The sequence below is a fragment of the Mirounga angustirostris genome, unplaced genomic scaffold (genome assembly GCF_029215605.1).
Source record: "Mirounga angustirostris isolate CCGP_5_RB_7025 unplaced genomic scaffold, mMirAng1.0.hap1 SCAF_4, whole genome shotgun sequence".
Classification (NCBI taxonomy): Eukaryota; Metazoa; Chordata; class Mammalia; order Carnivora; family Phocidae; genus Mirounga; species Mirounga angustirostris.
In genome coordinates this window covers 185797200-185825042 of record NW_026991712.1, presented here as the reverse complement: position 1 = coordinate 185825042, position 27843 = coordinate 185797200, and the positions used below count along the sequence as shown (strand labels likewise).

General features: G+C 62.0%; 1 protein-coding gene across 7 annotated transcripts; it reads right to left on the bottom strand.

Moving 5' to 3' along the window:
• Nucleotides 1-322: 322 nt before the first annotated feature.
• On the bottom strand, nt 323-27843 carry PLEKHG5 (pleckstrin homology and RhoGEF domain containing G5). 7 transcript variants are annotated; one of them, XM_045898825.3, is made up of 22 exons: nt 27699-27843; nt 26762-26838; nt 10680-10809; nt 9620-9722; nt 9222-9279; nt 8769-8860; nt 8208-8344; nt 7788-7933; nt 7102-7287; nt 6833-7021; nt 6403-6498; nt 5714-5764; nt 5470-5619; nt 5000-5110; nt 4536-4685; nt 4309-4446; nt 4035-4154; nt 2823-2955; nt 2617-2732; nt 2334-2539; nt 1077-1853; nt 323-807 (listed from the first exon to the last, which is right to left on the bottom strand). In XM_045898825.3, the coding sequence occupies exons 1-22, from the start codon at nt 27700-27702 to the stop codon at nt 798-800; spliced, it is 3180 nt and encodes a 1059-aa protein (XP_045754781.1). In that variant the 5' UTR covers nt 27703-27843; the 3' UTR covers nt 323-797. The 7 variants fall into 7 exon arrangements, with proteins under 7 accessions (XP_045754781.1, XP_064446104.1, XP_064446105.1 ...); XM_064590034.1 differs by lacking the exon at nt 27699-27843 and adding an exon at nt 27234-27377; XM_064590035.1 differs by lacking the exons at nt 26762-26838; nt 27699-27843 and adding an exon at nt 21604-21728.

The following is a 27843-nucleotide window of genomic DNA, read 5'->3' as shown; positions in this document are numbered from 1 at the left end:
CCTCTGCCCTGTTCACTCACTAAGGCTCTTTTGCAGTCTCCTCCACTGGTGCCCTACCACAGATGGAGGGGAACAGGAGGGGGACAGGAGGGGGACAGGAGCGGGATGGGGGACAGGAGCAGGACAGGAGTGGGACAGGAGCGGGACGGGGGACAGGAGCGGGACGGGGGACAGGAGCGGGACAGGAGGGGGACAGGAGCGGGACAGGAGGGGGACAGGAGGGGGACAGGAGGGGGACAGGAGAGAGACATGCCTGCCCCAGAGCTCAAGTGCTCCTGAGTCAGGAAAGGGGTGGGTTCCAAAAGCAAAGGACTCCTTCCAGTAGTATATACAAGTCTTTATAAAAGAATCAAAAGCTCAATAAATATGCCACTTGACACAGAGCCGAACCCAAGCCTGGGGTGGCCAGTGGGACTGGGAGTGAGGAAGCCCAGGCCGGGGGAACAAACATCCCAGCTGGGGCCAGATGAAGGGGGAGGTGGGAAGGGCCACCCTGGAGCCCAGCCCAGAAGACTAGAGCTGGTGACTTCAGGGAGCAGCGAGCAAGGGACCCTGTGGGGTGGACAGGTTAGTGAAGGTGGCCTTGTAGGGGGTCCTGAGGAAGGACTGCAGCCTGGGCCTGGAGCTGAACACTCCTCCACTTCCATCCAGTCTGGCAAAGTGCAAATCAGGGGTCCTGCCCCCACACTCTGGCTCCCGCGTGCGCAGGCAGCAGCTAGAGTGGGGACCGGGAGGCCCCAGGAGGCGTGCTGTCTGCTGTCTCGTGGTCAGTGGCACCCTGGAGGGCCTCCCTCTGCTCAGACCTCCCTGCAGGAGAGGCGAAGGGAGAGACAGTCCTTCCTTGGCTGATGCCACTCGGAGGGGCTCTGGCCACCCTCTCTGCCCCACTGGAATCCTTAGGCCCCTTCCCCAGTGCCCACTGTAGATACTGTCATGCAGGCTCTGGAGCAGGCCCCCATCCCCATCCCCTAATGCCACATGCTCCCAGCCACGAGAGTGCCCCCACCCATTCCTGAGGCTCAGTGCCCCCAATGCCAGCACCCCGGGCCATCGGCCCGCCACCCCAGGCCACTCACGAGGCAGTGAGCGTAGAGTTAAGCAGCAGGGTGGTCCTGATCCGGTACAGCTGGGCTAGCGTCAGCTTCCGGTGCTGGGCAGAGATCCCTGGGGGGGGCTCGGGCTGGACCCTGGGCGAGGCCCCCAAGGGCAGTTCTTTGCTCCTCCTGGCGGGCCTTTCAGGCTCCCCAGCCGGGCAGCTGGTTCTGCCCTCCGGCTGCAATGGCTCGGGGCCGCGGCCAGGGCTGGGTGTCCCCCGGCGAACCCAGCTGGGCCCAGCTTCCTGAGGGGAACCCTGAGTCCTCGTGCCGGGGACCGTAACAGCCAAGCAGAGTTCTGACAGACTGCGGCTGGGGGCTGGGGGCGCTCCGCAGGCGGTGGCCCCTGACAGCAGCTGGAGGAGGCTGGCCTCAGATCTGGACTTGAGCAGGTGGGGCAGGCGGGGCAGCAGTTGAACGGGGGTGCGGCGGCGGAGGCGGGGAGAGGGTGGGGGTGAAGGGGCTTGTGGCAAATCTGGGGGCCGGGGCACTGGCTCCGCCATAGGGGCTGGGGCCACGAAGTCCTGCAGGGAGGTGGGGGAGAGGGTGCCGTAGGCCGAGTCCATGGAGCAGGAGCGGCCGTCTGGCGGGCCCAGGGGCAGCAGCTCACTGGTGGGCGTGATGGAGGATGCAGTGGTGCTGACCGAGGTCTCGTCCGACTGGGAGCCGAAGGGGCCACCCTCGAACTCAGGAGAGGACAGCAGCTCCCCAGGCTCCACCACAACCAGGGCCAGGGTCTCGGTCGAGCCATCTGAGGCACTGGGGAGCCGGGAGGAGACCGTCAGCCCAGCCACAGAGGTGGCCTGGGGCAGCCCATGCCCAGCACGCAGAGGTCTATAGCCTCTGCCCTGCCCGAGCCTGAGGCTCAGCGCAGCATGTGGCCCACCAGCCGGACCTCCCACTCCTGGGCCCGTGACACAGATAACCACGGTTGGCGGCCGCCCCCCCCCCCACTGTACCCCCTCCAGCTGGCTAGCTTAAGGATCCTCAGCTCAGCTCTCCCCCCAGCCAGCACTAGAGGGTCAGAGCTGGCACTCAAGCTAAAAACCTTTTGCCATCCCCGCCTGGACTCTGGTGGGAGACAGAGCCGTCTCCCCGACACGGGGTCACTGCATGACACCATTCAGAGGAAGGGGTGGGGGCTGGGCCCTGGCCAGTGTCAGGGGCCTTGGGGTCAGGAACGCCGGGCCAGAGCAGCTGCCCTGCTCTGGCCGGCCGGGTGGGCCCCGGCGAGCATACCAGTGCTGGGAGCTGAGACTGGTGCTGCTCTTGCGCAGGATGGTGGGGGAGCTGGTGGCAGAAGCGCTACTCTCCCCCCCTTCCTCCTCTTCCTCCTCATCGTCTTCCTCCTCCTCCTCCTCCTGCTCATCCTCCTCCTCCTCCAGGCTCTGCAGGTGCTGCTGGCCGCCGGGGTGCTCCTGAGCACGCAGCTGCTGCAGCTGGTTCTGCAGGTGGGGGACAGCGCTGTGGACAGCAGCCCCACCAGGGCACCCCGTCCGCCCGCCCGCCACTCGGCTCTCACCTGGGCATTGTAAATGGCGTCCACCCAGCCACGGCACAAAGCCTGGCCACTGGCCTGGAATGTGTAGGCGCCCACAGCACTGTGGAACTCGTTCAGGTAGATGAGGAGAAAGGAGCCTGGTGAGGAGGGGCTCGCATCAGTGTCAGCTAGGACCAGAGCCCCTGCCCGCCATAGCCCCTGGCCAGGAGCAGGGCCAGGCTCCTCACCAGGGTCTCGCAGCTCTCGGCACACAATCTTGTCCACCAGCAGTGGTGGCCGGATGACCTTGGTCCTCTCAGCCTTCTTCACTGCCTTGGTCACCAAGAGTAGGTCCGTAAAGAGGAAGCAGTACACGTCCATCTGGGGGGGGGCAGCAAGGGGAGCAGGCGAGGCCAGGGATCAGGGCCAGGGTCCTGGGACCTCAGCCTGTCTGCTGTGACACCCTCTCTTGGGCTGGGCCCTGCACAAGCTCTTCCTAACTGCACTTTGGTGACGTCGCTGGGGGCACTCAGATTTTGTCAAACACCTTCCCTGCTCCCTGCCTCCCATGAACCTGAGAATAAAATTAAAATGAACAAAGGGGTGCCTGGGTGGCTCAGTTCGTTAAGCGTCTGCCTTCGGCTCAGGTCATGATCCCGGGGTCCTGGGATCCAGCCCCGCATCGGGCTCCCTGCTCAGCGCGGAGCCTGCTTCTCCCTCTCCCCCTTCACCTGCTCGTGCTCTCTCTCTTTCAAATAAATAAAATCTTTAAAAAAAATTAAAATGAAGAGCAAGATGGTATTCCTTCATGGAGCTATGTACTTGTAATTTATTTCAATAAGAAGTTTACATTAAAGAGAAAAAGGGAATTTATGATTTGTGATTTTAAAACCACAATTTGGGGGCACCTGGGTGGCTCAGTCAGTTAAGCATCCAACTCTTGGTTCTAGCTCGGGTCATGATCCCAGGGTCCTGAGATCGAGCCCTGCATTGGGCTCTACGCTCAGTGTAAAGTCTGCTTCTCTCCCTCTCCCCCTCTCCCCGCTCGCATGCACTCTTTCTCTCTCTCTCAAATAAATAATCTTTAAAACCACAATTTGCAGGCTCTGGGTTATGCACCTGGGATTAATAGCTCGGAAGCAAGGCTCTGGGCTGTTCCTGACCTGCTCTTGGAATGCACCCCCTCCCTCCCATCAGGAACCCTTATGGCACCAGCAAGTGGGCAAGCCCAGCCCCCTACCTGCTCTGCCCTTGCTGCCATATCTTTAGAGTAAACTGCAGGCAGATCTCAGCCCTCACATGACCACAAAGTCATTCCTTCTTGAACTGCCACCCAACTGACAGGGCAGCTGAGAACCACTAACTAGGGCCCAGAAGGTTCCCAGGAAAGGGTGGTCCAAATCCACAGGGCAGGAGCGGGTGGCGAAGGGGCCCTGGGGGTGGGTGGCCCCTAGAGTCACCTTGCTGTCCTTCCCCTCCTTCATCCTCAGGCTCCCCTCCAGCAGCAGCTGTCGTGTTTCCTCAGGGGAGGCGCCAGGGATGGGTGCTGTCAGGTCTAGATGCAGAAACTCCTTCAGGAGCTGCCGATGGAGGGGGGGGACGCCGCGGGGAGGATAGAGAGGTCAGGGTCTGACTCCCGTTCTCGGCTAGGCATCCTCAAGCGAGGTTCCCAGCACGGCCCCGGTCTGCCAGTTTGGCCCTTCCTCCGCTCCAGCAGGGCCAGGGGCCCCCCACCTTGTCCACCTCGTCGTTGCTGCCCTCCACCACCTCGTAGGCGTCGATGCGGCTCCCCACGGCCGCCAGTCGCTGCCGCTCCTGCCGCTGCCGCATGCACGCGTTCACGTGGTGGATGAAGCGCTCCACCGAGTCGATCTGGGGGCGGGGGCGGACGGCGGCGGGTTCAGGCCCAGGGTCTGGAGGGGCCGCGAGCCGCGGAGGGACCCCGCCGCCGGCCCGGTTACCATGGTGACGACGGCCTCCTTGGCGCGCGGCTCGTCCGTCTTCCTCAGCACGGACTTGAGCAGCAGCGGGTACTTGGTGAGCCGCTGGTGGGGCTTGGCCAGCATGTCGTTCAGCTTCAGCCGCTGGCACTGCTGGTGCTTCTCGGCCCACTGCGGCGCAGGCGGGGGCGGGGCTCAGGGCATGCCCCGCCCCCCGGCCCTAGGCCCCGCCCCCCGCGCCCCTGCCGCCCGGGTGCGCCCACCGGCCCGCGCCCCCGCCCGCGGGGGCGGGGCTCAGGGCATGCCCCGCCCCCGGCCCTAGGCCCCGCCCACCGCGCACCTGCTGCCCGGGTGCGCCCACCGGCCCGCGCCCCCGCCCGCGGGGGCGGGGCTCAGGGCATGCCCCGCCCCCGGCCCTAGGCCCCGCCCCCCGCGCCCCTGCCGCCCGGGTGCGCCCACCGGCCCGCGCCCCCGCCCGCCCTCACCGTGACGTAGGCCCGGAAGAGCTCGTTGTCGCGCAGAAGGCCGCGCATGTACTCCATGCAGCCCTCCTCCTCCGTGCAGTATCGGACGTAGGGCTTGAACAGGGAGCCGAACTGGCCCGGGACGGAACAGGCACGGTTACCGCGCGCTCCCCGCGACCGGGCCCCGCGCCGGGAGCTTCACCAGCCCTGCCTACTGCGCTTTCGCGACCACCCCAGGGCGTGGCAAGTGTATCGCCCCCGTGTCCAAACCGACCTCCCGCGAGAGTGACCGACCCCCGCCAGGTAGGAAGGGCAGATGGCCAGGTGGGGTCCAAACCCGGGCGACCGACTCGGAATTCTTTGCCTCCGACCACCGGGGGTCGTGTGGGGCCGCTGGCCGGGGGTGGGGGGGAGGCTGGGGTGATGGGCGTTTGGGATCGGCGCGCCAGCCCCGACTCAGTGTCCCCGCCGGCGTCCGGCCCGGCCCGTACCATCTTGAAGCCTCTGAGGAAGTCCCCGGGCTGCAGCAGCGCCCGCGTGCGCCGCGCCTTCTCCAGCACCGGCGCCATCACGCTGGCCCACAGTCCGCGGTGCAGCCGCGCGATCTCCGGGATGTTGCTGAACAGGCGTTCGGCCTCCACCTGAGCGGGGCGGGAGGTGCGCTCGGCCCCGCCCTCGGCCCCGCCCCCCGGTCCCTACCCTCTCATCAGCACGCGGGCCCGGGCCTCGCCTCACCTCGCACAGCAGCCCCGACTCTTGCAGGTTCAGGAGGCAGCAGAGGAACAGCTGTGGGGACAGGGAGCACGGCAGCTGGGGGGGTGTTCCAGTCCCGGCGCCCCACCCAGACTCTTTGGCTCCCCTCTACCCTCCCAGGAAACCCTGAAGCAGCCTGGGACAGAGACGGTTCACGCCTTCAGAAAAGGCCCAGCCTCCATGGCCCACCTGGGGGTCAGCCTGCCCTGTCCCCACCTGGAGGGAAATCTCTGGGAGACTGGCCTCGCAGTCACACCTGGAGCTCTCCGCTCCCTCTCTGCCCTGGCTCGGCCTCCGAGTTTCAACAAAGGGGTTTTCCTTGAACCCCAAGCCCAGGATAGGTACCCTCCCTAGGTTGAAGGACGGACACACACACACACACACACACACACTCTGCCTCCACGTCCAGGGTGTGGCTGCTGGACACCTGGTACACAGCAGGTGTTCAGAAATAGTCACTGAATAAATAAGTGAAAGCATGAGCCTAGTGTTCATCCAGCCAACTCCGCACACTTGCCCAAAGTCCCCTGCAGGTGGCCTGGCCTGTGGGAATCACCTGCTCCTCCTCCCTGGGGTGCAGCCCTTCTCCCTTTCCTCCCCCTGTTCCTTCTGCAAAGCCCCAAGCTCTGCTGGGCAGGGTGGCTCTGGGCCAGGTGCAGTCCCGCACTCACGTTGGTGATCACCCTCAGTTTCTTAATGTAGGAGGCCTCGGTGTGCAGGAGCTCCCACACCGCCTCCTGCTGGTGGCACTGCCTCCGGGTCAGCTTCTGCAGGAAGTGCAGGGGGTCGGCCAAGGGTTCCACAGTGTGCCCGGATGACCAGGAAGGGGGCGTGCAACCTTGCAGGCCACCTCCTTTTCCCGGTGGGAACACGAAGGTCCCCCAAGTTCTAGGCCCTCCTCTGCCACCAAAACAGCCAAGTGGCACACAGCATGTTCCTTGCCTCAGTTTCCCCACGTTGAGTTAATGATGACAGCAGCCTGGCAGGGCTGTCCCACAGAGCATCTGTCACTGGGTCCTTGCAAGGGCCCCATGAAATGGGGAGAAGCGTCCCCCTTTCCCTGACGGGGAGGGCGGGAGGGAGGGCTGCGGAGGTACCGACCTCATGCCCGTCAATGAGCTCCCGCCAGCTATCCTCCAGCCGCAGGCAGGCATCGTCCTCCTCTTCCTCCTCATCCCCCTCTTCCTCCCATGAGTCGTGGTCGAAGCGCAGCCTGTGGGGCAGCCTGGGCAGCCCGAAGAGGCCATAGGCGTGCAGCTTGCTCTCCAGCTGCTCCATCTTGTCCACCTCCTGGAAGGAGACCCGGGGTTGGGGTCAGGGGACAGGGCCAGCCAGCCGCCCCGCCCAGGGCCCCCCGGGGGACCACATACCCGGCCATAGGTGCTGGCACTGGGCCCCGAGCTGAAGAAGCCACTGAAGCGACTGGCTGCCCGGTTCTTCCAGCTGTCACTGCTGCCACTGGGCAGAGAACAGCCAGAAGGCGTGGGGGCCTCCTGGCCAGGGATGCTCGTCTCCCCCAGGAACTCCGACATGTTCTTTCGGCGGCGCCCAGGGGCCTGGCCGGCAAGGGTGATCAAGGCCAGGCCCACCCTGGCTCCCACAGCCCCACCCCGGCTCCCACAGCCCCACCCCACAGTGGGTTTCCTAGACCGCCGGCAAGCTTGCGATGTGGGAGGGTCTCTGCACCCCCACCCTGGGATGCCACCTCTTCTGAGATCCATACCTGCTCTGGGGGCTGGAAGATCCAGGCACAGATGCACCTGGACTGCCCCCCACCCAGCCAGCCCCAAGCACCACACAGTCACCCGCATATTTAGATGCACTTATGAGCACAGCTCCAAATGGATCCACAACACATACACACACACACACACACACACACACTCCTTGGGCACTAGCAGACTCTCTAAGACAAGACCCATTATCTTGGGGCCCCCTGTCCTCAGAGCCAGCCCTGTTTCCCACAAGGGGAAATTAAAGCCCAAGAGAGGGGTGAGGGGCCCAGGTGACCTCCCCTCTAAGCCCCTCCCCACCCCCAGTCCTGACAGTGCCTCACCAGGATATCCAGGCTCTCCCGGCGGCTCTGGGGGTCCACACGCTCCAAGGAGGGGGTCCCGGCCCTGGCTGGCCGCAGGATTGGCAGACTCAGGGACTTGGAGTCCTTCACTCCCTGCTCCACCTTCCCCTCGTCCCCTGGCTTGGCTGGGGCAGCATTGGGGGCAAGGAGAGATCCTCAGCTCCAGTGGAGAAGGGGACCACAGACCTCTCTCTCCTGAGGATCCAAACCAAGGCCTACCTGCCCTCCCCTGGGGCCCTGCCCCACCAGCACCTCTTGCCAGGGCCCAGCAGAGACACCTGTATGGTAATGAGCCTGCTCAGGGCCGTGGCCAAGGGAAATCTGAGCATGGGAAGAAGCAGCCATCTCTGGGAGGCCAGCCAGGGCCCAGCCACCCTGCCTGCCAGGTTCGCTGCTCACCTTTGACCCGCAGGTAGTGTCCCCCGAACCGGTAGGCCTCAAAGGTGAGGGACAGGGGTGTGTTGGACTGGTCCAGGTAGATATCCACTTTGCCCAGGGCTATGCCCTTCCTTTCAAACACCGGCAGCAGCACCTCCCTGCCCGAGGACGGGAGGGGTATAGTTAGGGGGCATCATAGGAACCCCCACCCTATGCACAGCCCAGCTCCACCCCACCTTACCGATGGTAAAGGGAGACGCCCACAGGATCATACGCAGGCACAAAGACCTACAGGTGCACACACCTGCAGAGGCTCACACACTCCTACATGTGTCTACGCACAAGCCAGCACGCCCGTGCCCTCACACTTGGGTGTCAGCACACCAGGGTAGACACTCACATGCCGGGCCAGATCCAGGAACTGAGTCATGCATACATGTACTGGAACACCTGGGGGGTCTGCCCATAGGTGGGAGACCTGCTCGCTCACAGGCCACCACACAGACATACACAGTTCTGCCTGCAGGAAACCACACGTACACCCCGCCCCACTCCCCCTGCCTCGGCCCCACCAAGCCCTACCCCAGCGACTTCTTCTTCATGGCCGGCACGATCTCTGTCTCAATGTCCACATTCAGGTCAAATTTCAGGGTGAAGCACTCCTTGCTTGGGTCCTGAAAGGGCACGGGTCTCTTAGCTTCTGCACCCCTTGTCTCTGACCCCCCCCACCCGGATCCAGAATGGAAACCCCAGCATGGGAGTGAATGCAGGGATCTCCCCAGCCTGCCTCTGTCCCAGGGAGGTCCCCTGCAACCCTCTTGCCCAAGGGAGGAGTTCCTGTAGCATCTGCCACCTGGCTAAGTTGGGCAGTACTGGGCTGCAGGGCACGGTGGCCAGGGGTGACCCACTCACTCCAGACCCCATTCCTGGTCCTGGAGGTCAGAGCAGACAGGCCAGGCTTGGGGATGGAAAGGAAAGGGCCCAGGAAGGGCAGGGGCTGTCAGGAGCCCCCTTGACAACCTGGGGGCTCCTTACATCTGTGTGTCTCCTCCTTGCCTTCTTGGAGAGTTTCAGGCCTGTGCTCTTCCGGTCCCTGCAGGACAGAGGGCAGAGGTTAGAGGCATGGGTAGGCCCTCACCAGGTTGGGATGTGAATGGGCCCTAGCTAGCTGCCCACTCCTTGCTCACCCCAGGGTGACCAGGCAGGCCAGAGCCCACAAGGGTCTGTGCGCCCTCTGGTGGCCAACACGGGAGTCACACCCAGTGGTACCTAGTCGGGCGGAGTCTGATCCCACTGTGCTGGAGGCTGGCCCAGGCTGGGCAGCCTCCTCCAGGAATCAGGGCATCCATAGGGGCAGGGAGGGGTCTCTAGTCAGATCTTCAGAGGCCTCTGGTCCTGGATCTCAGATCAGAGTGTCTGCTTTGCCCACCTACCCTTTGCCATCCATACAGCTTTCCTCTTCCTCCTCCAAGTCCACTGCAGGGCTGGTACGTGGGGGGCATGACCGGGTAGACACATTCCGGGCCAGGACAGAGCCTTTGGAGTAAAGTGGGAGGAAAGGTCAAGCCTCCTCCCTCCCTGGCCCCCTTCTTAGCCTGCTACCAATCCTGGGATCCCCCTTCCCCAGAGGAGCTAGGGCCCTGCAGGTCTGTGAGGACCTGAAGGGGCAGTCGTTGCTTAGCGTATCTCCATCCCTAGACTCAGAAAGACACAAGCACCCTGGGATGACACCCAGGTGATGCCCTGCCCCCAATACAAATCCATCTCTGGCCTCAGTTTACCCTTCTCTAAAATAGGGATAAGGAAACCCTGCCTCTGGGATTGTTGCAGGAAGGGACAAAAGTCTACAGGTCTTTCTCTCAGGCTCCTCTCCCACACCACTGTGACCACACCCAAAGTCCCAGGGGGCCTTGGCAGAGCGGGAGAGTCCTTTTGTCCCTCTGACCAGCTAAAAACAGAGACAAAGGTTTGGCATTTCTGGCCAGGCTCAGATGCCTGTAAATCACCCCAGCACAGCCAGTTGGCAGCGGGGCCTGGGCCAGGTCCCTATTCAGCAGGAGGGGTTTCTTGTTCCTGAGACAAGTTCCTTGTGACCTGCCCACCCCCACCCTCACTGCTTCTGCTTGCTGGCAGCCTGGTTGGAGGATCTGCCCAGCAGTCCCCGGCCCTAAGGACAAGAAGAAAGGGGCCTTTTCCATGTTGGCCCCGGGCAAGAGGCAGGAGCAGCTCCGAGAGATGCAGACCCAGAACCTGGTTGAGCCAGGCCTGCTCTCGAGATGGGGCACAGTCCCCCAACTTCTTCTCTTATTAAAAAACTTGTAGCACAAAAGGGGCCACAACATACTTGGGTTTCACTGTTTATAGCCAACTCCGGTCCTTCTGATGGCCCTGTCACAGCTCCGGCAGTCACCAAGACGCCGTGCCCCTACACAGGGAGTTTGGAGCTGCTCTGGGAACTTGAAGGGTCGGGCTGGGGTCCCTACCCATGCTCACCTTGAGGGGGCAGGTCAAAGCGGACATGCCCATCATAATGCATGACGCTGTGGAACTTGCTGTCACAGGCCTCACAGAGGTTGAGGGGTCCCCGGTGGTGCAGCTGCTGACAGTCAGTGTGGTGGCATACCTTGCGGGGAAGGAGGGAGAGGTGGGTTGGGCTGGGCCCCACAGGGCCTCAGGTGGGCACAGCGGTGGCCCGGGCCGCGCAGTACACAGGTGGGGTTCCCGGTCCCTCCTGAGGCTGCTCACTTCTCAACCCTCCATTCCCCACGGGGGGCCTCATGCTCCTTAATTCACTCTGTGGACGTTTCCCAAGCCCCACTATGTGTCCATTCTGAGGGCTCCTCAGAGGAAAGCAGATCCCTGCCCTCGAAGAACACGGTGTGCAGGGGAGACTTCCAGGGAGGAACCACGAGGCAGCTGCTACCAGGGCCTCTTCCTGGCGTTCAGGAAGGAAGGGCACCCCAAAATGCTCAGGGCTGCTGTTTGGTTCGGCCAGCTCGGTGTCGGAACTGGCAAACCCTTCTTGTCTGCGCCCCCCCCACCCCCCACCCTGGGCCCTAAGTTCTGCGACCTGTCTGGCCCCTGCATCCAACCTCGCATGGGCTGGAGGGTATTAGGGGGGAGTTCGGGAAAGGCACTGACATCTGGGGCTAAGGCAGTGCCCCCCCAGTATTTACTGTATCACCCTGTCTCCATTCTCCCCCACCCCTGGGCATAACTGTCATACTTCTCCTCTGCCCTCTGGCTCCCGCAGCTCACCTCTAGCCCACTCTGCTTCCCACTTTCCTTGTTGCTCCCCCACAGGCCCACCCACCTGTCCCCGCACTGGGGGGGCTTCACCCCGCTCCAATCCAGCCGGCCTCCCAGTGACAGCGGACCAGCTGCCGGGCTGTGGGGCTGCTCAGTGCCCTCCCCCCTACACCATCAGGCTCCCTGTCCTTTGGCTCACACGCCCTGTTCTTCTCCACCTCCAGCTTCTCTCATCCCCTTTCAGCGAGACCCCATGAACAGGACTCCATCCTGACCACTTCCTCGTTTCCCCTCCCAGTATTCGTTAGCGTATTTTCCCTGACTTTCCATTTTTAAATATTTCAGACCTACAGAAAATTGTAAGAACAGTACAGGCAGGGGCGCCTGGGTGGCTCAGTCGTTAAGCATCTGCCCTCAGCTCAGGTCATGGTCCCAGGGTCCTGGGATCGAGCCCTGCATCGGGCTCCCTGCTCTGCGGGGAGCCTGCTTCTCCCTCTCCCACTCCCCCTGCTTCTGCTCCCTCTCTCACTGTGTCTCTCTCTGTCAAATAAATAAATAAAATCTTAAAAAAAAAAAAAAAAAAGAATGGTACAGGACCTCCACACACCCTTCTAGCTTCCCCACTTGGGAACATTTCATTGCACTGGCCTTCCCTCTCATTTCCCCCTCCCCGGCGCAGAAGAACATGGCCATTCTCCTACAAAACCCCAATACAACTGTCACACTCGGGAAACTGAGCACTGATACATGATCTGTCCATAGTCTACATTTGCATTTGCCCCACTGTCTGAACCACGGCCTTTATAGATTTGTTTTCCCACATAGGAGCCTGTTCAAGATTCTCACACACATTCGGTTGTGTCTGTTTATTCCCTTAAGGATGAGTTCTCCACACGTTTTTGTTTTTTCCTTTCTGGACATCGACGTTTTGGAAGCATTCAAGCCAGCGGTCTGGCAGAAAGCCCCTCCACGGGGATCTTTCTGGAGGTTCTTGGGTGGTTTCAGGCCGAGCATTTGGGCAGGGACATGACAGAGTGGACCGCACCCTCCTCCGTGCAGCCGGCTGCTGGGTCACCTGGGGACCCCCTGTACTGTGTAAAGGTCCTTTTTCTCTTTGGGATGAATAAGTAGCCTGTGGAGGGGGGTACTTCAAGACACCCTGACCCCCAGCAATCTCACACTCCAGGGTTTTCACATCCACTGGTGATGTCTGCCTAAATCAAATATGACTACAATGGTTGCAACTGAAGATTTTCTACCTTAAAAAACCTTCTCTTCCCTCTCAGACCCTCTCCCGCCATTTTCCCTTCCCATCCCCCCAACTCCCTCTTCTTGGGCCCCCAGTGACTGCCAAGTTTCTAAGTCCACCCACAGGACCCAGCCCTGACACAGGCGGTCTCTTTCACACCATCTTGTCCTCTGTGGGCCCCCAAACCCCATGCTCTGCTGTTTCCCCTGCAGCTCTCAGCTCCCTTCGCCCACTTCCTGCCTTCCTGCTCATCTCCCCACCAGTGGCCCCTGCTCACCCCTGCTCACCCCTGCTCACGATGATCTGCATCCCTCCTCTGGTGACTCAGCTAGTCACATGACTCTACATGCTGAGGGCTCCCAGAGGTAAACTTTCAGGGAGGTCCTCACCCAGGACACCAGACCAACCTTCTCAATTCCCCCTTTGGATCCTAAGGAGCACCTCAGAGTGCAAACGTCCACACATGCGCTGCTGAATGCCCCATGCGGCTCCCTGAACTTCAGTCAATGGCAGTGCCTTGCCGTTGTGTGGGGGCATGGGGGTGAGCGGTGGCCCCCCAAAAAGACAGGTCACATCCTCACCCCCAGGACCTCAGAAAGCGACCTTGTTTGGAAATAGGGTCATTGCAGATGCAATTAGTGAAGGTGAGATCATGCTGGGGTCTGTAATGGTGTAGAGTGTGGAGCAATCCTACGACCAGGGTCCTTACAAGAAGAGGAGGGACAAGGACAGGGCCACACGTGTGGATGAGCGAAGTTGCCACTACATTGTGTGGGTCTCCACATGTGCGAGAATAAACTTTCATCCACCCGGTGGGTGCTCCATGTTACGGCAGCCCCGGGGACACGGATACATTAGGTCAAAACCATTGGGGTCACCTTTGATCTTTCTGTTACACCCCCAGCCAGTGTGGTGGTGGCCTTCCCTTCAATAGCTGTAGCTTCAACCCAGCCATGCCCACTGGCCCACTGCTGCCCCCTGGCCTCCATCGCGGTCACCTCTCAGCCCATCACAACAATGACCTCATAACTGGTCTCCCTGTTTCCACCCTTTCCCTGCAATCATTTGCTCTCCATGAGCAGCCAGAGTGGCCCCTGCTCACTACGCTCAATGGCTTCCCGTCTCACTCCAGGAAAAGCTAGAGTCCCGTGTGGTGACCGTGGGGGGCCCTCCTGCCCTGCCCCGCCATCCAGGCTCACTCCGCACCACCCGCCACCCCCATGTCCCCAACATGCTGCTTCCGAACCCCAGCATCTGCTGCTCCCTCGGCCTGGAATGCTCCTCCCCAGACACGGAAATGACAGACCTTTACTCTAAAGTCACTCACTGCCCCTTCACACTCCCCGTCACCTCGGCGCCCTGTCTGCCAGGGAGCAGTCTGCCTGCTTCTCTCTGCTGCCTCCACCCCTCGCCAGCCATGGGAGGACGGCGACGCTGGTCTGTCCCACCCACTGCCCTATCTCCAGTCCTAGCAGCTCAGAGAATACTTGTTTCATTCATTAATTAGGGCGACGGAGGGTCGCTGGAGAGTTTTGGGCTGGGGAGAGCCCAATGAGAGATTTTCAAGGTGACAGACGGGGTGAGGACGGGCAGCCTAGAGACAGCAGAGGAAGGAGTCAAAGGGAGGAAAAGGAAGGCGGCTGATAAAGTCTGATTTCGATTTATAACCTGATCACTGTGTGCCTGGGGGCTGTGCTGAGGGCCCCTCGGCTGTGACCACCCCTATTTTATAGAAGAGGAAAGAGAGACTCAGGGAGGTTTTAAGTAACTTGTTGAAGGTCACACAGCCAGTGCTGCCAGGACCCGAACCCAGTGCTTTGTAGCTCCAGCGCCTAGATTTCCAGCACATTCATGGGTAGCTGAGAAGGGAGAGAGGAGCAGGGGAGGCTGGCCTCGGGGCAGCCTGGGGGCGGGGGGGCGGCAGCTATAGAGACAAGAGGGAAGCAATCAGAGTTTGATGCTCACTGTTTGGGCCCCTGTGTCCCCCTAATCCTCCATCAGACAGAAAAAAAACCCACAAAACCCCCAAAAACATGGGCACAGAAATGACAGCGGGCAGGGGGCAGACTGAGCCCTGGGCAGATGGCAGTGGACATGATGGCCCAGATGCCCGGTGGCAGCCTGCGTGCCAGGTGCTCCCCACTTCCACACCCTCCTTAAATGGTCTTCCAGTGTGTTCTTGGGGCTTTGGGCAGGGGGTGAGGGGTGCTGTTTCTATCCTCAATCTACTCCTAAATAGTGTGAAAACTGCCATCCTCGGCCACAGCTCTGCCTGCCCGCACCGTGGCGTCCCCGGGGCACTGCTGATAGAAGTCAGCACTGGCTTTGCAGATTCTAGAACCGCTCCCACCCCTCCAAGCCGCAAGCATCTCCTCTTGACAATGAACCTGAGGAAGGCGCCCACCGCATTTCAGCCCCTTCTTCCCAGGAGCCCCACAGTCTGCCAGCTAGGCAGCCATCCCCCGCCTCTGCAGCCAGCTTGATACAGGCACCCCCTCCCACTCCTTCCAGGCCTCTTGTGATTTCCCAGACAGCTTCACTTTGCTGGTGCCAAGTTTGGCACAGAGTGGTGGGGCTGCTGCCCTTCGGGTCACCCAGGCCCTAGTCGCATGGGGGGCGGGGGGTGACATGCAGGAGCCATGCTAGGCTGGAAGGGTCCTGCAGAGGGCCTCTGGGACCCTTCCAGCCCAAGTCCCTGGTTGTCTGCCACAATCCTATTTTTAAACCAATCCACCATACAGACAACAGATTTTTACACAAAGATTCACTCCTGATAGCAGATTCAGCATTCAACAAATATTTATTGAGCACCTACTATGTGCCCACCTGTGAAGGTACTGGTCTCCCTTGAGACACTCGGGAACATTCATTTCCCAGCACCGTAGTGGGCTCTGGTGAATACCACCACAGCTCCTCCTATTATTACTAATGTAATATTGTTACTGATGATGATGATGATGATGATGATGATGATGGGAGCCTGCACCCGGCCTGTGGCTGACCTCCTCTGCTTCCAACCTCCCAGCAGCCCCCACGCTCACCAACAGCAGGGGCATGTGAGGGTCAGGCCCAGGATCTGAACCAGGTAGGTGTTTCTTCACTTAACAGGTCTGTTGACAATGAACTTCCAGGAACCCCCACCCCCACCCCAAGAGCCACAAGCCTAACTGGGAGGCTCAGGCTGCGGTGGGCACAGCCCCCTTGCTCTGAGTCTACTCCCCCACCCCTTCTCATACCTCCTTCCCCAGACTGCAGGGTCTCCACTGCTCCCTTCAGGAGCGAGGGTTTAAAGCAGGACAGTCCCTTCCTTCCCAAAGCCAGATTCTGGGACCTTCTCTGAGACCAAGGTGCCTACTACTCTCCACCTTCTCGTTGCCCACCATGGCCACCCTCTGAGGGCAGCAGCACCCCTGCCAGTGGGGGGGGACCAGCGGGGTCCAGGGGGAAAGTTCCCAGGGCTCAGCCCAGAGAGAGGAGAGCCCCCAGGATGGAACAGCCAGATCACCCCTGAAGGCAGCGAATGGACCCCAACTTTACAAATAACAGAGGGGGGCCTTTAGGGAGCACGGCCAAGGCTGCCCCCCGTGGGGATGGGGCCCCCGAAGTCAGACTTCCCCACTCACACTAGGGCTGGGGCCAGAGGCCGGAGCAGCGGGTTGTGGGCAGGGCCTGGCAGAGGAAGGAAAGAGAGAGGGGTCCCCGCGCAGGGCCTGGGACCCACAGGTGTGTCCCGAGGCAGCCCCAGCCACAAAAGGCTAAGGGCTGGCGGGCCGCCGCCGGCCCCCTCGGTCGCGGGGTGGGGAAGCACCCGGCGGGGCCGGCACTGGCGCGCCCCCCCGGCCCCCGCGCCTCGTACCTGGCCTTCACCGTCGCGGGCGCGACCCCCCGCCCGGCAGGGCAGCCCCGGGCCCGGCCTGGAGGCCGCGCGGCGCCCGGAGACGCCGGGGCCCGTCCCCATGGCGGCCGGAGGAAGCGGCGGTCTGCGCCGCCCGCCGGACAAAGCGCGGGGCTCCGCTTCCTGCCATTGTGCGGCCGCGCCCGCCCCCGGCCCCGGCCGAGCGCGCCGGGACCCCGGGGCCGCCGCCCGCCAGGTCCCCGCCCGCCCGCGCCACCTCGGGGCGGCTCCGCGGCGCCCCCAGCCCCGCCCCCGGGGAGCTCCCTGCAGCACCCCTCGGTCCCCTCGACTGCGGAACCCAGACCCCGGCCCTCCACCCCACCCCCAACGCCGACGGCTGGGCGCAAAGGCCCCTCCCTGCAGCCCCGGAGACCCCGCCTCTGAGCCTCAGGCCCCGGACCCCTTCTCCGGCCCCCGAGGGAGCTCCCTGAACGCTGGTGGCAGAAGGGGGGCGGGGGGTGGAGGACCAGGACTGGGGCACATTCCCATCCTCGGGCCCTGCTCTGCGTCCTGTCCCTGCTCTGACCTCCAACCGCCCAGACCGCCCCTCCAGCGCTCAGAGGCCCTCCTGAGTGTCACCCTAGCGCCCGCCCACAGCCCTGGAGACCCCTCCTCAGAGCCTGAGCGCGGGGGACCCTGCTCCCACTGCCCAGGCCAGCGGTGGAGGCCGAGGAACGGAGGGCGCCGGGTGACGACAGGTGGAGGCAGTGGGCGATAGGCAGGCATGTTGGTGGAAAGGGCGGAGAGAAGGGGCACCTGGGTGGCTCAGTCGGTTAAGCGTCTGCCTTCGGCTCAGGTCAGGATCCCAGGGTCCTGGGATCGAGCCCCGCATCGGGCTCCCTGCTCGGCGGGGAGCCTGCTTCTCCCTCTCCCACTCCCCCTGCTTGTGTTCCCTCTCTCGCTGTGTCTCTCCCTGGCAAATAAATAAGTAAAATCTTTAAAAAAAAAAAAAAGTCTATATTGTAAATACCCAATATTGGGGCGCCTGGGTGGCTCAGTTGGTTAAGCCACTGCCTTCGGATCAGGTCATGATCCTGGAGTCCCGGGATCGAGTTCCGCGTCGGGCTCCCTGCTCGGTGGGAAGCTCGCTTCTCCCTCTCCCACTCCCCCTGCTTGTGTTCCCTCTCTCGCTGTCTCTCTCTGTCAAATAAATAAATAAAATCTTAAAAAAAAAAAAAAAAAAAGAAAGGGCGGAGAGGGTAGTCCTTTGGGAGCCCCAGGAGTTGGGTGAGAAGGAGCGTCAGGAAAACCCCGAAGCCCAACTCGGCTTTCCTCCAGATTCCGAGGTCTCTGCTGCTCCAGGCTGGGTCCCTTCCGCCTGTCCCACCTCCGGGGGCGCTCATCGAAGCCCGAGAGGGGAGGCTTGGGGAGTGGTGGTGGGGTCCTCGCTGTAGCTTGTCAAAGAGCTTTTACACTCATTCCCAAGAGGTGGGGGCGGGCGCTACGACCCCCATTCCTTTCTGGGGGGCAAAGTGACATAAAAGACCACAGGCAGGACTGAAACCCAGACTTCTGACTCTGGTGTTCTGGAATGGCCTCCTTGGTACCCCGTCTCAGTAACTATGGGGCTGCGGGGGGGGCGGGAGGGAGGGGCATGATGTCGTCAGCCCATCCCCTAGACAGCTCCTCCTCCTGGTGCAGTGGGGAAAGAAGGAGGGGTCTCCGAAGACAGTTCTGAGGAGGCAGCAAGCAGTTTACTCCAGCCTAGAGGTTTCAGGGGCCGCCTCCACTCCCAAAGCCCAAGCCATCCACTGTCCACACCACAGGCAGATCTTCTGAAAACTAAAACCCGATCATGTCACTCCCCACTTAAAACCCTCCAGTGGCTTAGAATAAAATCCCACCATGCCTGGCTCCTACCTCCCCTCCTGCAAGGTCCCTCATGGTGATCTCCAAGCTGGCCTTGCCTTCCTGGCTATGACTCACCAAGCCCAGCCCCTGCACCTCTGCGTTCTCAGACTAGAACACCACGTGCCCCTCATCTTGCAAGGGCTGGCACTGGACCCCCACTTCAATGCCACCTCGTCAACGAGGCATTTACCTCCTCTCAAAAGAAGTAGCCCCTTGCATCCCTCATTCTCAATCCTCTTAAAATTGAATTTCCTCCCAAGCATCTAAAACTACTTGAAATTGTTTTACTTCTTTGTTCACTTCTTGATTATCACTCCTCCCTGCTAGGATGTCCTCTCCAGAGGCTCGGGGCCTTGGCTGTCTGGCCCACACTGCGTCCTCCACACCAAGAACAGCTCTGGCCCACGGCAGCTGCTCAGCATACACTAGATGAGAACGGATGGATGAAGGCAGAGGAAGGGTCTTCATGCCAGAGAAGGCCACGAGGGCAGGGAAGGTCTTGGCCTGGATGTCCCTTCCTGCTGCCGATGGTCAACAAAGCCTTCCCAACCGTCTGACCACCGGTTCTCTTCTGCCTCCTAGCATCCGTGACCTTGGGCCTACTGGCCTGGCCGGGGCAGTCGCTACCACAGAACTCTGTCCTCACTGCCCCACAGGCTGACAGCTGAGCACTCCCAAGTGCCAGGCCTGTGCCAGGGGTTTGGGGCAGCAAATCCTGTTCACTCTCTCAAAGACCCTAAGGAAGGGGCGCCTGGGTGGCTCAGTCATTAAGAGTCTGCCTCCGGCTCAGATCATGGTCCCAGGGTCCTGGGATCGAGCCCCGCATCGGGCTCCCTGCTCCGCGGGAGGCCTGCTTCTCCCTCTCCCACTCCCGCTGCTTGTGTTCCTGCTCTCGCTGTCTCTGTCAAATAAATAAATAAAATCTTTAAAAAAAAAAAAAAAGACCCTAAGGAAGAGATACTGTTACCATCTCGTTACCAGATGAAGAAGCTGAGGCTTGGGAAAGTTAAGTGGCTCGCCCCAAAGCTACCAGCTGGCAAGTGGGGAGACTGATGCCTGGGCTTCGGACCAGTACCCCTGTGCCTCAGGCACAGGTGGGGGCATGAAGACCAGCTAAGTGGTGCTTTGACAGCAGAGCCCTGAGGTCCACCCCCCTGGGGACAGGGCACATCCCAAAGCCAGTTTAGGGGGATCCCAGGCCAGCCCGGGGTTACCAGGTCCCATGAAGCAGAAACCATGGGGGCTGGACCAGGCAGGTCACCAGAGGTCACCTGAGTGATCAGGCCCTGGCCATCCCCAAGTCATGCTGCTGTCTGCATCCTTCAGCCAAGGCAGAGGGCTGCTCCTTAGAGGACCAGGGCCCTAATGCCCCAGGGCCAAGAGTGCAGGGTCAAGGACTGCAGAGCACGGGGAAGAAAGGAGCCCCTAGCCCTTGCACCAGGGGAGGGAGAAGGCCTCAGCAGTCTCCTGGGTCCCCCCACCTCTTCTATGGAAGGGAGCGGAAATAGCCCATGTGCAAGACAGAGGTCCCAACCCCTGGCTCCCTGGGGAGGGGGCCCCTCTTCAGCCCAGCCCCATCTCCAGGCTCATGAGTCAGGACTGGCTTGTTGAAACTGATACCCAGAAACCAGATGCTGGGACTGATGAATAATAGAGTCTCCAAGGCAGGAACCCCCATCCATTCCCCCCCTAGCACCATCTCCCCAACCCCAGAAAAGCAGAGGACTGTGGGCGGTCGGGCCCCTACAACATGTTGGGGACCCGGCCTGGTCTTTGGTGGGACAGAGGAATTCCTCGTCCAGGAGGAGAGACCACAGGTCTGGGTCCAGGTCCATGTTCTGCTCACAGCTGACCAGCCTGGAGCACCTTGGCTAGAGGGACATGACTGCCCAGAAGCTCCCCATTCGGGCTAAGCTCCCCTGGGAGCCTACTGGCCCCAAGGCCCCATCTGGCACCTTGGCAATCCAGGGGCGGAGGCTGCAGGTTTGAGCAGGTTGGCCAGGGTGGGGCCAGCTCTGCCAGGCTGCTCTCCTAGCTCCAAACAGCCCACCTAGCCCCTCCCTTCCCCCAGGGCTAGGCCTCACTCCCTTGGATTCTGGGGCCCACCTGGAGGCAGAGCCTGCCTTAAGGCCCTGCCCTGTGCTGGGCCCATGGCAGGGCTATAGAGAACCTCTCTGCAGGCCAGGTTAACTATATAGGCCCCAGAAGTCAGCAAGGCCCCTACCACCCCTGGGCGTGGTCCAGCTAGGACCCAGTGCTAAGGAGAGAGGTAAAGGCTGTGGTCAGTGGACTTCACCTCCTGCCCAGTCCCCGCACGAAGGTGCCAGATCCTGGAGTCCAAGATCCTGACACCTCTCTCTCCAGCGTAGTATAGAAGGTTCCTTGGGAGGGGATGAGAGAGGAGGCACATGCCTGGGCTACAGAAGACCTGCTTCTGGGCCCCACCTACCCCTGTCCTTATCCATCTGTGCAAAGGAGGCACTGGGCAGTTCTCTAGAATATTTTACCTAGGGATGGCCTCTGGGCCCTAATGTGTGCCTGGACCCTGGCGAAGGGACAGGAGAAGAGTAAAATCCTCCTAGAGCCCCGCAAACCTGGGGAAGGTTTCTTTGGAATTTGTAGGACCCAGGGCCTCCTCGCCCTCCACTTCCGCGTCTTTGATTAAGGCAAGCCCGGGCCTCTCCAGGTTCTTGGGTCCTCTCCCCTCCCCCAAGCGGGTCCTGGCCGGCGCAGACTGCCTGCGGCTCAGACTCGCGCGCCCCCTGCCGGCCTCGAGACGACTTTCCGCCTGGGACCAACTCCCGGACGCCCAGCTCAGGCAGGGTCGCCGGAGCCTCCCAGCCACCCGGCGCCATGGCCCCTCCAGGATCTTCTCGCCCCGCCAACAATCCTCACGCCGGGGCTGGGTCCCCATTGGCTCCAAACGGCCATAGCGCCGAGCCAACCCCACCCTAGAGTCACTGGGGCGGGGGCGGGAGCTTGAGCCCATTCCACCCTCAAGTAAATGGAGGCAGAGCCAGTGGAGCCCATCGATACCCGCCCGCAGCCCTAGGACTGCGTAGGACCCTCTACTCCCGGTTTTGTCCACTAATTCGGGGGCAGTCTTGGCGCCCGGACCCACAGCCGTCCCGATCCCAGCCCCGTCTCGTCCCCAGCTTCCCCGTGAGACTCACCTTAGGGACATGCGTGAGAGCAGTTTCCTCCCCTGTGGCAGGGGCTCTGGCCAAGGTTGCCAAAGCCTCGGGGGGGGGGGGGGCGCGCGCAGAGCCAGGGGGACCGCGGCCGGCGGGGGGCGCGGGACGTAGGGGAATTACGGTAGGCCGGCGCGGGCGCTACCACCTGGGCGGGCCGGGACGTACCATCGGAGCGCCCGGCTGGCAAGGGGGAGCGCTGGGAGCCGGGGAAGGGCCGGGCGCCGGAGCCCGCGGCCCTGGGGGCGGCAGGAAGCGCGGCGGGCGCTTGGGGGTAATCTAGGGTCCGGGCTGCGGGACCGGGGGCGGGGGGGGGGAGGGATTGTCACTGTCCCCGAGGGTGCTGGCCCTTTGTAGATGTGCTGAAAGTTCGAAGTCCCTGGGCTTTAACCTGGGCTTGAAGACAGGAGCTCGCCCGTCCCCGGCGACGGCCCGTGGCAGGAAGCTGCCTTAGCCGAAGAGAGGAGCCCCTGGCCGGGCGGAGGGACCCGCAGGCCGAGCCCGGCCCAGGAATCGCCCCAAGCCAGGCTCGCTTCCGCTGGATTCTGAACCGTGCCCTCCGGGGCGTCTGAAAAACGGGCCCGCCTATCTCCGTGCCCCCTCTTTGCCCCTAGCCCATGCCTGGCGTGGCTGGAAAAGGGGCCATTCCGCCCTTCGGTGGTCCCGAGTTCTCTCTCCCGCCGCCCACGGTCAGAGTAACTCTGCCCTGGGCACAGGGGGTGCGGCGAGTGTATGGGGATACAAGAAGCTCGCAGGAGGAGTCAGGCAGCAGGCCCCAAGCACGCCTCCCGCCTTCCCTAATTACCACACGGGGTGAGGTGGGTGCGGCGGGAAGGGCCCCTAGGGCCTGGGGCGGGCCTGGGGCTCAGGCCCACCTGCATTTTCCCAAATCTAGATCTCCCCCCCCCCCATGCCCCTCACCAGGCGGGGGGCCTTGGGGCTGCCGGTTCTCCCTCTTTGGCAGCGCTGACCTCCCTGGGGCTGGGTCCACTCAAGGACAGCTCATCTTGGCCATAACGCATGTGGTGGATCCTCTGTCCCTGCCTCCTGGGCCGAGCACCCCATGCCGTCACCTGCTCCCCCCCCCCCATTACTTAGCCACAGCCCAGGAGTTCCTCCAGCTTCTCTGGTCCTGTCACTTCCTCCAGCTGCAGACCAGACTGCCACCTGTCTACAGCTGACCAGCAGCTGAAAGTCACCTCCAGAAATCCCCAGAATCTGGCCATTCTCAAGGACACCCTGGCCTCCCACCTCTCACCCCCAAAGCCTTGCCAGAGGGAATAGGTGACTCCCTCTCCCATTATTCACTACATCCTGCCCATTCTTTCCCCACAAGGATCTCAGATCCGCCCCTTCCTCTGCCCTGTGTCCACTGGTCTTCATCTGGCCACCCCTCCCCTAGACACACCTCCCCCTGACTCATCCCTGCCACCTCACAACCTACAGTGAAACTGGAAAGGAACTCCACTCTCTCTGCTGGAACACCGCTAGGAATGGGGTGCTCACAAACACCAAATCTCTGCATGACAATAAACAAATTTACGTAAAAACAAAAGGAATGGGGTGCTCACAACCTGTATACTGGGGCACAACTTCAGCTGTTGGAAGCGCCCCCTCCTGCCAGGGCCCTTGGAGCCAAGCAGAAAAATTCACCTCCCTTTCCTCCTGACAGATCCTTAGAACCGGGGGACTCTGGGGACAGACAGATCTGGTGTGAGTCCTGGCCTTGCAGTGGCAAGTCATTTACCTCCCTGCTCCTTGGTGTCCTATCACCAAAGTGGAGATGCGGAGATGGGGTAGTCCCTACTGCGAAGGATGGGGGTGAGGACAAGAAGAGTTTCCTGTGGGGAGGCAGGAATGAACAGTGGCTGCTGGAATCATTACCTTTGAGGATGATGCCCTGAGGGTCCCATCTCCAGGATAAATACCCTTGAGTTGTCACTTGCCTCAAATGTGATGGGCCAGTGTCCCCTGGGCCAGTGTCAGCCCTCCTCCATGTCCCCTTGTGACCTGGGGTGCTCTGACCAGAGCACCTGGCTCAAGGGGGGCCCTCAAGGAGCTGGGGAGTCCAGACACCATCTGTCTTGTGGGTCGATAGCCACTGTCTCATCGCCTGGCCCTCCATGAGGGAGGGGCCGAACACTTCCTTCATCTCCCTGCTTCCCAAGACTCCAGGCTCTACCCGCCCTGGCAACAGGACAGATGTGCCATAAACATTTGCCATGCTGGGTAGGGTTGCTGGGGTCTGGGATGGAACCTGGGGAGGTCTCGGGTCTTAGGGAGGGGAAGGAGGGCACACCCAAAGCCGAGGGGTTTCTCTCCCCCTCCACGGGAGATGGACAGCCAGGATTCTCTTGAACACCTACATCATGCCCCACTCCATGCTAAGCACTGCACATCTGAGCCCTGTTTTAATCCTTCCCACAACTCGAGAAGCCTCAGCTTGCAGATGAAGAAACTGAGGTCAGAGAGGTGTAGTGATTTGCCCAGGGTTGCACAGCTGGAAAGGAGTAGGCTTTGACCCTGGAGTTCACAGGTGTAGGCTACTCTACACATCTTCATCCTGAGGAGGGGCAGGGATACAACTTCTCTCCTGCGGTCTCCAAGGCCCTGACCTCCGGGTGCTCCCTGTCCAGCTCCCTCTTAGAGCCCCAGCATGCCTCCCTGCTCACTCAGCTCCTCGTTCCTCGGGACGCCAGCAGCCTCCTCCAGGAGCCTGTCCCCCAGAACGAACTCCAGGGCAGGAAGCGGGGGTGAGGGGTGGGGGGGGGGACGGCTGCTTCATCTCAGAAGCCCCAGCACCCATAAGAGGCTAAAACAAAGCCTGGGGACCAGTTGGGCAAGCCCACAACCTGACTTCTCCCCTCCTCCCCGGGGAGCTAGGATGTCCGCTCCAGGAGGCCCTGGGCCTAGAACCGGGCCTGGCACAACAGACGCTAAAAGCTGATTTGGTGAACGCAGGAATGACGTCATCTCCTTAAAAAAGCTAGTCATATCCTGCTAGCCTTCTGCGCAGGGCTTGGAGGAGCGAGAACGAGGCTCTTGATCCCCCTCCAGATCCAGCTCTGCTAGTCATGCCGAGCAAGGTGGGCAAGCTCTCTCCCCTCCGGGCCCCGTTTTCATCACGTCATGTGAGAATAAGGCTTTCCTTGGGAGGTCTCCGTGGGCTCAGTGAGACAAGCATGAGGGCCTAACGCCCCACCTGGTGCACAAGGCTGTTTGGTCAGTGGTGGTGGCTATCACCATCAAGGACATTCTTTGTTCCTCTTTGTCACCAAAGTAGGATGTCATTCGCCTCCTCTCCTCTCACTATGCTCCAGCCAACTCGACCCCTGGACAGGACAAGCCTCCTGCCCGTTTATCCTGCCCCCGCACCTGAGTCTGTGGCAGTCCCCCCTTCCCGCACCAGCCCTGCCTGCCGCTCTGCCTCTCCATATTTTCACCTCCACCGGAGGCCACCTTCTCCGGGACGTCCGCCCTCACTGGCCCCCGGCCTCTCATCACTCAGGCATCCCTGTCCCCAAAGTGAGTCTCTGCCATTTGTCCTAACACGGGTCCCACCGGGGACAGGCCTTGGACTCTCCCCCCGCAGGCTGGGCCATGTCAGTCACTCTGAGTTCCAGGCAGGCCAGGGCTGGGCTGGAGCTAGGACCTGGAGGCTGCGGAAGGCCCACACTCGCTGAGAGGGGCTCGCCACTCGGGGACCTCCCACCCTTGCCCCTGCCTGTGGCAGCTTGGGGGCCTGGCCCAGGAGCAGCTGCCTGCAGGAAGGGCCCCCGGCAGGATGTATGTTGGGGGCTGCTGAGGCCAGTTTGTTGCCAGGAGCCCCCATCTGGGAGAGAGGCAACCAGCCAACACCAGAGCCCCAATGCCAGGCACCAGCCGTGCCAGCACGTTGAGTCTGACATCACAGCCACCCCCTTGCCCGGTGACCACGGCAACTGAAAGCCTCCCCCTCCTGTCCTCGCCCCCAGAACAGTCCTCCATGTTCCTTCTAACCTGGTCTTCCTGTACAGAATGTATGAGCATGTGTCTGGGCGGAGGGGGGTGGGAGGGGGAGCTGGGGGGTGGGAGGGTGGCATTTTTAATTTCCTGCGGCTGGCAGAGCTGAGCTTCACGGCGGTTCGGAACACAGGCTCTGACATTACACGGATCTGGGCTCTGGGTTCCAATCCCAGCTCCACCACATCCCAGCGATGAGCCACTAGCTCCCTGAGCCTCAGTTTCTTCATCGATAAGTAAGAATACTGACAGGACACATCTCCGAAGGCCAGAGGGAAGAGACGGGGAGTCCTCAGAGCTCCCAGGCCTGACCCAGTAAGTGCTGGCTGTTTGCATCACGGTCACTCAAAGGCGTGCTGGAAGGGGCCACACTTGGGTTCAAGCCCTGGCTTGGTCCCTCATGAGCTGTGGGGCCTCAGCCAAGTCACAGGACCTCTCTGAACCTTGGTCTCTTCATCTGGGAAACGGGGCACCCAGGCCTTCCCAGCAGAGCGGCAACCAGCAGCACGTAGGGACAGAGAGAGAGCACACGGCACCAAGCCTGGCGCATTATGGGCAGACTCACCGGGCGATGATATTTATCGTTCTCCCTCTTGTTCTGCCCCGCTCCCGGCTCCTGGGCCCTGGCCCTTCAGGACCAGATGTCCCTTCTTCCCTTAGTCATTCCACGGCACAGTCACTCTCACCAACTCCCTAAGTGTCCCCAACCCATGCCCAGGCCTGACAAGTGGCCCAGTGCTGCAGGAAGGGTACCAGCTGGGCACTGGAGTGAAACCTCGGCGCGGGGGGGTCCTTTCCCTTCCCGGGTCTCAGCTTTCTCATCCGTAACATGGGGCCACAGCTCCTATCATCTCAGCGTGGCTGCCAAGGACTGCAGTGCAGGAAAGGGCTTTGGGGCACCCCTCCTCCCCCAGCTTGCGGAAGTCCCCTCCATTTTGCTGTTTCTGAGCCAAGGGCAGCCCCTCTGCCTCCTAAGCCAGCCACCTTGCGGCCCAACCCACCCTTGAACCCAGATGACACTGTGGCCGGGCCAGCTGCACCCTTGTCAGGGCCCTGTGGGTATCCATGCCTGGAGAGAGAGAGGGTTAGAGCCCTGTCCCCTCTGCTCCCAGCAACCCAGGCCCTCCAGCCTCCCTACCTTGGCTGCACGCCCCTTGTCCATGCAGTCTGGGTTCTGACAGCGCAGTCCTTTCTCCTCCGCCAGGCTCCGGTCGTCTGCAGAGGAGAGAAGCAGAGGGTTATCAGTCGGGTGGGGCCCAGGGAGGCTGCGCCCCAGGCGGGGGCACCCAGGCGGCCCTGGGGCCCCAGTGGCCTCCAGACTAGAGGATGGGTGGAGCTGTCTCCTCAATCCTCCCTTCAAAGGAGGTCAGTGTCCCTTTCTCTTTTAAATGCCAACTTATCTGCACGGGAATCTGTTTGCAGAGTCCTTTTCTTGTTGCAGTTCCCCAGGGAAATTATCCAGATTCCGCGGGGAGAAAACGTCTTTGGAAATAAGCTGCTCCCTCCCTCTGTCCCACTAGTGGGGGGCGGGGGTAGCTCAGTGACCTTGCGGGGCTCCAGACTTCCTGGGGGATCCCCGCAGGGCTGCCCGGTCCGCGATCCCTTCTTACCCCTGCCCTCCACATCACAGCCTCTGTGGATGGACTCCTCCTCAAAGGCCCGGGGTGTCTCCTTTCCCCACGGTCCATCTTTGACCCATAATCTGGCCCCCTCCTAGCTGCCTCTCTTCCTAGGGGCTGGGGCGCAGCAGCAGAGGGGGGCAGGGAAGGGGCGGAGAGGCTGCCTGCCCCAGCCAGCGTGCAGGGCCAGGGGAAGGGGTGCTGCTGAAGCGGGCCGCAACCTGGGGGCAGAGTTTGGACCCCCACCGCCTTGATTTCGAGGCTGGCGTCCACCTCCCACCTTGAGCGGGCCTTCCCCAGAGCAGGGGAAGGAGCGCGCCCTGGTCCCCCCACGGCTCCCCCCGCCCGGCCCGCCGGCGCGCGGCGCCCCCCGCCCGCGCCCCTCCTCGAGCCGGCGCGGAGGCAGCCCGACCGGCAGGCCTGTACGGCGGAGCCGGGCCGGGGCCCCGCACTCACCCATGGAGGAGGCGCCGAGCGGCCGGGGACGCGGGCGGGGCGGGGGGCGCCGCGGGCCGGCCGGCGGGGCGGGCGACGGCGGCGGGGGGCGGGCGCCAGCCGGGTGCCGGGGAACAGGCCGGAGCGCCGCCGCCGCGGGACCCTC

Coding starts and splice junctions, on each gene's coding strand:
- PLEKHG5 (XM_045898822.3), bottom strand. CDS start 16,642: ATGGGGACGGGCCCCGGCGTCTCCGGGCGCCGCGCGGCCTCCAGGCCG. Junction 8,861..9,221: donor CAAGGAGGAGACACACAGAT/GTAAGGAGCCCC, acceptor GTGCCCTTTCAG/GACCCAAGCAAGGAGTGCTT. Junction 5,111..5,469: donor TCCTCAGAGGCTTCAAGATG/GTACGGGCCGGG, acceptor GTCCCGGGCCAG/TTCGGCTCCCTGTTCAAGCC.